At 42.5% G+C, this 8,108-nt stretch overlaps 1 protein-coding gene across 1 annotated transcript; it reads right to left on the reverse strand.

Moving 5' to 3' along the window:
- Positions 1-331: 331 nt before the first annotated feature.
- Positions 332-6,648, reverse strand: slc35c1 (solute carrier family 35 member C1). Its single transcript, XM_076733614.1, has 3 exons — positions 6,537-6,648; positions 4,294-4,805; positions 332-3,184 (listed from the first exon to the last, which is right to left on the reverse strand). The coding sequence occupies exons 1-3, from the start codon at positions 6,629-6,631 to the stop codon at positions 2,604-2,606; spliced, it is 1,188 nt and encodes a 395-aa protein (XP_076589729.1). The 5' UTR covers positions 6,632-6,648; the 3' UTR covers positions 332-2,603.
- Between the last annotated feature and the right edge of the window lie 1,460 nt (positions 6,649-8,108).

Raw genomic sequence — 8,108 nt, forward strand, 5'->3', positions numbered from 1 at the left:
CAAGGCCCATATACGACGGCGGTGTGTGTCGATGTCTCGCTTCAACCTGCCAAAAAACCACCAGCTTCATTAACTTCTCACACACATCAGGGATGAGAAAGGCCTGAGGGAGTTAAGCTGACTTACTGGCTTAAATATTTTCCTCATGAGAGAGATAACAGTGTCAAGGCTCAGGCTTCTGTTCTGATTCCTATCATGAGATTACATTTGAAGATACTGTGTAGAATTGATACAAGCTGCAAGTAGATTGACACAAAATATGGATATAAACTATACATATTTTATTTGACAAAAGTGCCAAAATATCATATTTATAAATACAAATAACCAGTGACAGCAAAATCTTCCCTTTTAATAGGAAAGCTTGAAAACAATTGATTCATACACCATGTTTAAAGGTTCTATATGCAAGATTTTAAGTATTCATACAGCAGCAAAAAAAACATTTCCTATGTACAGATATAGTGGAGTACTGGCGTCCTGAGTAGGGAATGAAGTCACACTTTCTCTACATGTTGTAATCTGAGCTTCTGTTCTTTGTTTTGGGAGCCGGGCCGGCCACGTTGGCGTGTTAGAAACTGTCGGCCCTCCCTGCATTTATAAAGAGACTGCGATCGACCTCCAACAGCGACGTGAAAGTTAGACGGAAGAGCACAAGTGTTCAGCTGAAGGCGACCATCCAGAATGCCCTCCACCAAGCATATTGCACTTGACGTTTTAGGCAGCTCGCGTTAGCAGAACAGCTAGCAAGCTACTAATTGTGTTACGTGGATTTAGGTCACTCAGCCGAGAAAACACAGCACACAGCAAACACAGCAGAGAAACAGCTCCTCACAGTTGAATATGTTACTAATGTTAATAAAACACCTGTATACTGTAATGTTCCAACCAGCACCACGATGTACATCCTCTTGGTTTATCTTTGTTCATCTCGTTGCACTTGGTGCACTTGTGCGACATCTAGTGGCTGAAATCTCACGTGTAGAACCTTTAACATTCGACTCAGCTCAGAAACATTATGTGCTGCAGCAAACACTGTACAAGTTTACAACAGCAACAGTGTAAAATGCTGAAGGAGTGCTTCCTTTGGAGATAAAGGCCTATTGTACGTCGGCCGCACTGACCCCAGGTTTCTGATTACCCTGCCTGTTGTATCCTCTATAAGCAACAGGGCGTTACAGATCCGGCTGTCTTGGCTTGGTTCGTACAGTTGAAGTCACAAGTTTACACACACCTTAGTCAAATACATTTAAACTCAGTTTCCACTATTCCTGACATTTAATCTTAATAAACAAGGTTTTAGCTCTGAATTACAGGAGACAGAATGATTTATTCCTGCTTTTCTTTCATTCATCACATTCCCAGCAGCTCAGACGTTTACATACTCGTAGTATTTGGTAGCATTGCTTTTCAACTGTTTAATTTGGGTCAAACGTTTCAGGTATCATCGCTCCCACGCACTTTGACCACACATGTTCTATTGGATTGAGGTCAGAGTTTGTGATGACCTTGATTTTGCTCTCCTTCAGCCATTTTGCCACAACCTTGGAAGTATGTCTGGGGTCATTGTCCATTTCAAGGACCCGTTTGCGATCAAGCTTTACCTTCCTGCCTGATGAGATGTTGCTTCAATATACTGACATAATCTTCCTTCGTTGTCTATTTTGTGATGTGCACCAGTCCCCACAACACGATGCTGCCATCATGGAGCTGCTCTTCGGCTCGCAATCCCCCTTTTTCCTCCAAATGTAACGATGGTCATTAAGGCCAATCGGTTCAATTTTTGTTTCACCAGACCAGAGGTCGTTTCACAGACAAAGCATCAGTTTCCTCCAGCACCTTGACGACATGCTTTGCTGTTATTCTGGGATTGATTTGCACTTTTGCGCCCAAGCACGTTTAACTCTTGGAGACAGAACGCCTGAGTGGTATGACAGCTGTGTGGCCTCGGGGTGTTTGTACTTGTGTACTATCGTTTGTACAGATGAATAAGGTACCTTCACCTCCAACTGACTTCAATTAGAATCAGAAGCTTCTGAATTCATAACACAACTTTCTGGAATTTTCCGAGCTCTTTAAAGGCAGAGTCTGTGCACAACAGTTGTGTCATGCACACAGTTGATGTTTCCGAAATGTTAGGCCAAAAAAAAAACAGTTTGTATACTATATGAAGCGTATGTAAACTTCGGACTTCAACAGTATTTGAGAAAGCAGAACAGAAAAACAAGACATACATTCCTAAAAATGGCATATAGCTGTGAAAAAGCTTCTGTTCCCTCAGTGGAAGTCATCAGACCCTCTCTGTGGATAAAAACACGATTTCCTCCTGCACTTCGAGTACTTCAAGGAGATATAATTAAATTTCTGTCATTTAATTGTAAAAATAATTGTACAAAGGCCCCAGATGAATGTGAATAATTCAACTAAAACATAAATACTAATTCCTTCGAGTCTTAGACGAAACAGTATAAAAGCAGAAGACTAGTAAACCCAACAAAAACCACTGATTCCAAGTGAAGTATCGTTTCAATCAATAATCAGTAATGTCGTTACATTATTTCACATTCTCACTCGACATACAAGCTGAAGCTTTGCCGGCCTGTTCACACCCCCATGTTTTCTTTCTCCTCTGGCAGCAGCTTTTCCTTAGCTGAGTCCTGGGGGTCTCTGTGGGGAGTCTTCTTCATTTCTAGACTTTTGACCCAAGTGTAGGCCGACGAGCCACCAAGAACCATCATGTTACTGGTCCACCACAGCATGCTTTTGCTGGAAGAGTTGTACACCACCGCAATGACCGTCTGTGCGCAGGCTTTCGCTGTTCCTGAGACATTGTGCGTGAGTGGACTGGTGAACTTGATCTGGAGGCCTGTCACGTAACCGATGGCGAAACCAAACACCCCCCCGAGCGTCATCATGCCCCAGAACCCGAGATCAGTGAGGCGGCTGAAGTTGGCGAGACGGCCGAACTCTCCAAATATGAGGATGAGCGGGAGGAAGAGGATGCAGGCGTTGATGTTGTTGTAGTAGGACAGTTTCCAGATGTTTCCGTCCACTGCGGGCATCACCTTCTTGGTGTAGATGGCGTTCAGAGAGACACAAGCACTGGCCAGCACCCCAAAAAGGACGCCTGACCAGGAGAGGGACCCTGCCACGCCTTCCTGGTCCACACCGAGCCAGAATCCACCTGAGAAGCATAAAGCATTTTTAACACTGGAGCAGCCAAACCGCCTTCAGCTGAAACATCTCAATAGCTTTCCTACCTGTGTTTTCAAAGTCATGCCACTGAATAATTCATGTGTCTTGGATTTATTTCTGAATTTTCAGCCAAGAGGTAAAATACTGACTAAAATTAAACCTCCTCTCCCTGACCTAGCAGTCCTCACTGTGTATAAAAAACTGACATCTCCGATGTTTGGGGCTGATTTGCTCAACTCGTTGCTCTAATTCGTTTTACTGAGTCCATCTGCAGATGCTGAATTCAACTTACAGGAAGTCAAGACTCTACTTTGTGCTTTTTTTCAACAGGAATTGCCACCACAATCTCAGCGCTGTCGGCAGGATCACTCATGCGAGAGGACACCTGGAGCTCAGGGCTGAAGGTAAAGACTGTGCACAGCCAGAGTCGGGGGCTCTAACCTTAACCTCCCTTCAAAGTGGAGGCCTGACGCCTGAGCTCAGAGGCTTGCTCACCGCTGTGATCCAATGAACCAGGCGGCTTGAAGAACACTGTCTTTCAGATAAGTGAAATCTGTTGAGAGAGTCGATTCTCGTCACTAACAGGTGTGTTGGGAGGACAGGTACCTGCAGAGTACCCATCCTCAGTAATGTGGCACACACTTTAGGCCAAAGTGCATGAGCATATATATTTTCTGACAGCAGCGTTGTGCAGTAACACACTAAAAGAGTGCGTTCATTGAAGAAGCTCACGTTTCCTCACGAAATATCTATTTGTGGTCGTAAGATCTGAGATTCTGAGAGAAAGGGTAAGACCACGAGCCAACAGCTGCAAAGTTCCTCCACCAGAGTCAAATTCGGCATTTTGTTCCTTTGTTTCCCGACAAGCAGCAGTGATGGTGGAAGTATTCAGACCCTCTTAGTAATAAATAATACCAAACTGTGAAATATACTCCACTGCAAGTAAAAGTCCTGCATTCAAAACGTTATTTAAGTAAAAGTACGCATCAGCAAAATATCGAGAATATTGTCACACACAAAGTCTGACCAATAATTGATTACCAACAGGAAAAATATTGCATTGCAATCCAGATGCAGGAGGACAGAAAGTCCACGTACCTAATATGATGCCACAGCACAGCAGGGCTCGGAATGATGTGGTCTGCTTCAGGATAACGTAGGACAGCAGCACATTGAACACCGTGCTGAGGGACCGGCCGATCGTGTAGAAAGCCACCCCGACGTTCTTCAGGCACAGGTTGTTGAAGGTGATCATGCCGATGAACACAACGGACAGCGGCAGCACCTCCCGCGCCGTCTTCAAGTCGAGTTTGACCGCCGGGAAGTCGATGAGTCCCGGGCACATACCGGACAGCAGCTGCAGGATCCAGCACAGTCCGACCGTCACCACACACTGATAGAAAGTGACGAACAACGGCGCGTCCAAGTCCCGGTTATCCAGCAGATAGTTATTAAGGAACACCATCGTTATTGACACAAACCAGTACAGCGCAACCACGGCTGCTATTTTAACAGCCCGGAGTAAGAAAGTCTCTCCATGTCCGTCCTGGTCCATCGTTTCCGAGCCGGCTAGAGCCATCCTCAAGATGCTGGACCGCTTCAGCTGCGTCCTGTTCATGATTACAGACAGAAAAGGACAGTCTGGGTGAAGACTGCAGCATTTACACGAGCTAATATGTGGCTAATGTTGAACACCAGCAGTGCTACAGCAACCCCACGATTCAACATGACGGCTGACTTCCGCCAGCGGCAATAACAATATGACTTCCGGTCTCACATTTCCAGAATAAAAGCCACAATGCTACACAATGTAATTGCAAAGTAGTTCCACAGCTAAATTTCATATATGTAATTGCCTGCTATTTTCATTATCAATTAATCGGTTTGAGTATTTTTTTTTTTGTTGTTGTTTTTTGAGTAGAAAAATGAGCATTTTGTGGTTTCTTTACTCCTCTGTGACAGCAAACTGAATATCTTTGGGTGACATCATCTTGAGCTTTGGGAAGCAGTGATATTTTTCACCATTTTCTGACATTTCATAGACCAAACAACTGATTGATTAATCAAGAAAGCAATTGACAGTTCAACCTTTCGCACTGTTTTCTTTGCAGCATGTCTATCTCTTTTTATGATTATCATTTTTGCCTCATTATGGGCCTGAAATGTTTAATGATGCTCATGTAAGGACTTTTTAACTTTGCTTTGAAAAATTCTAGGCCAATACAACATATGTAATGAATACAATAGTTTTGTATGTGTATTGTATGTTAAATCTGTTTCTACCATGAGCCTACAGTGAAAAATACAATGCGGGATGAACTGGATGGTTATTGCACCAAATGTAAAACCAAAAACCACAGTTCTGCATGTGGAGGCTAAAATGAGACAGGATGGGATATATATTAATCCACATAATGTTATTCATTAGTTAAAACTGCATATCTGCTAATATACCACTACAGGTATTTTAAATCTCAAATATCGATATCCAAAAAATATTAGTAGAACATTAGTTTGAAAGAGTTAAAGTTTAACAGCCTCATTAAACCTTGGAGGCCAGGCAAACTTTCGATCCTGTCTGTCCGAGTGTGGACAGGATGTCTATTCAATCATCGTCATGTTTATCATAGGCGTCACTATTTAAACCCTTCCATCAGGTTCCATGTTTGCCCAGGTTAGAGCTTTAATGTTGTGAGATAAAGGTTGTTTCACAGCCTGCTTCATCTTATCTGTGAGTGAAGCTAACATGGCTAACATTAGCCTAACCTACTGTTTGTGTTAAACTAAAGATAACTGATTCTTGCAACTTTCTTATTCCTCTTCAGATTCTGAGATGAGTAGTTTCGCAGTAACACGGCAAATGATGTTGAAAGAGCTGTGGTTGATCCATGTTTTTCTTTGTTAAATATTTTCCAATATCATTTCATCATTAATCTGACGATAATTATTAGCAGTGAATTCTCGCACTTCGATCAATGTTTACGTCAAACACAAAAGTTACTTTTCTCACTTTTATCTTGAAGGGAAGCATAAACCGAAAGTCTCTATGAGCGTGACTACTTCCTGGTTTGAGCCGGCTGTTTTTGTCTTTTCTTATTTAAAGACACCATGTCCTCGAGGAAGCGCACTCACAGATCAACATATTACTCGAAGTTCAGTAACACTGTTTGAGCTCGCGTTAAACAAACGTTCACGTATCCAGATGTTTCAGCTTGCGCTGCATACATTATCTGACTTTCACATTTATCCTTTGACAGAGCAACTAATCTTTTGTGCGCTTTTTAATATCACCTGCCAAACATTCTTCTATAAATACATGATTCACTGTTAGACTTTCATACCGTAGGTTGCCGGAGCTGGTTCTGTATTTGATAAGTCCAGCAGGGAGAAAGACGTGAGCGTCCGGTCCTTTTACTGTCCGTCCTGTCTCTGTCATGAGGAAGCAGCACGGGTGTCTCCTGTTTCACCTGTATTTCCTGGTACACGCCGACAAAACCATAAAAGAAGGCAGGCTCATTACGTCAGCGTGTAGCGCGTGAACGCACATTGGTGCCGCACTTAAAAGCTCCCGGCTCAGTCAGCAGTGATGAAAGTGCGGACCTTTCCTTCATCGCCCCCCTCTCAGGTCACAGGTGATCAGTGGGGGTGATGGGGTCGCCTGTATTTTGCTGTGTTTTCATTTGATTTGCATGCAAGCTACATTAATGTTAAGTTATAACAGACTGGGGCTTCTTATGCACATGTGATTGAGGTTACTAAAAGACTAACCTTAGTAATTCAGCTAACTGTGATAATACCCTACTTTAATTAACGTTATGTAATCAGTTTAATGGGCTTTTTTTTTTTTTTTTATCATGGCAGAGAGTCCTTCATTCATTATTACGGTGCATTATTTTCTGATAATTAAGCTTGTTAAAATCTTTTCTAAAAGTTTCTGTTAGCCATAAAATGTGCCTTTGTTGTTTTCTAGCTGATGGTTATATCGCTGCACCATTAATAATCAGAGGAGGTTCTTAAGCGTTTCAGCTGAATACTTGATATTCCCATTACTTTTGTTATTATTGGCTCTGTGAATCATCCTGAGGCAGCGTCAGGGTCGAAATACGAGGAGCAGAGGGGGAATGAAGAACACAGATTTTGTTAACATTATTTATTTATCCAAAACTTAATATTTTCAAGAGACACTTCACATATTTGCTATGGTGAGTATTTTAATTTCGCCATGGGCTCTGTAAAGCATGCCTATAATCGTCTATTTGGGCAACAAGAGCAAATTATTTAATGTTCAAATATGGGAAATCTGTCTGGAGCTATTCTCTGAAATGTGCTCTTTCCAAACCACTGCTGAGATTGCTTGCGCATAAAACTGGTACCAGAAAATCCAGAAACTCATTCTTAAAACTGACGGATTGACAAGCGTAATGTCTCAAACCAAAGAGATGTTTGAACAACAGACCCACGCCAGGAGTGAACAATAGGAGTGACAAAAGAGATGTGGGTGTGTGAGCTCAGTCGGTCCCTGAAGGGAGTCTTCACACCGGTTTTTCAGGTCTAGTAGCTGTGGGACACGCAGATTTAGTCTGGATCAGGTATTTTTCTTCACTCCACTCCACTGATCAGACTTCCTGTGCACACATGAGAAGATTATATGCATCAGGGATAATTCAAGTTTTCATTAACTGTATAAAATCCAACTTAACTTAAAAGTTAATGGGATTTACACTTCGAGATAAACCTCGGTGTTGATTTACAGGATTATTTGGTTGGTTGTTTATCCTTTGGGTGTGGAGGGTGATGCTTGTGAAGCACCATGACTTCCTGCTGCGCCCTCTGTCATCTGCTTTTATTAACCCATCACCTGCAAGACACATCTGTACCAACAGGCCCAATGAATCAAAAATCCAGATCTCTTT

The sequence above is a fragment of the Chaetodon auriga genome, chromosome 1 (assembly GCF_051107435.1).
Source record: "Chaetodon auriga isolate fChaAug3 chromosome 1, fChaAug3.hap1, whole genome shotgun sequence".
NCBI classification, from domain to species: Eukaryota; Metazoa; Chordata; class Actinopteri; order Chaetodontiformes; family Chaetodontidae; genus Chaetodon; species Chaetodon auriga.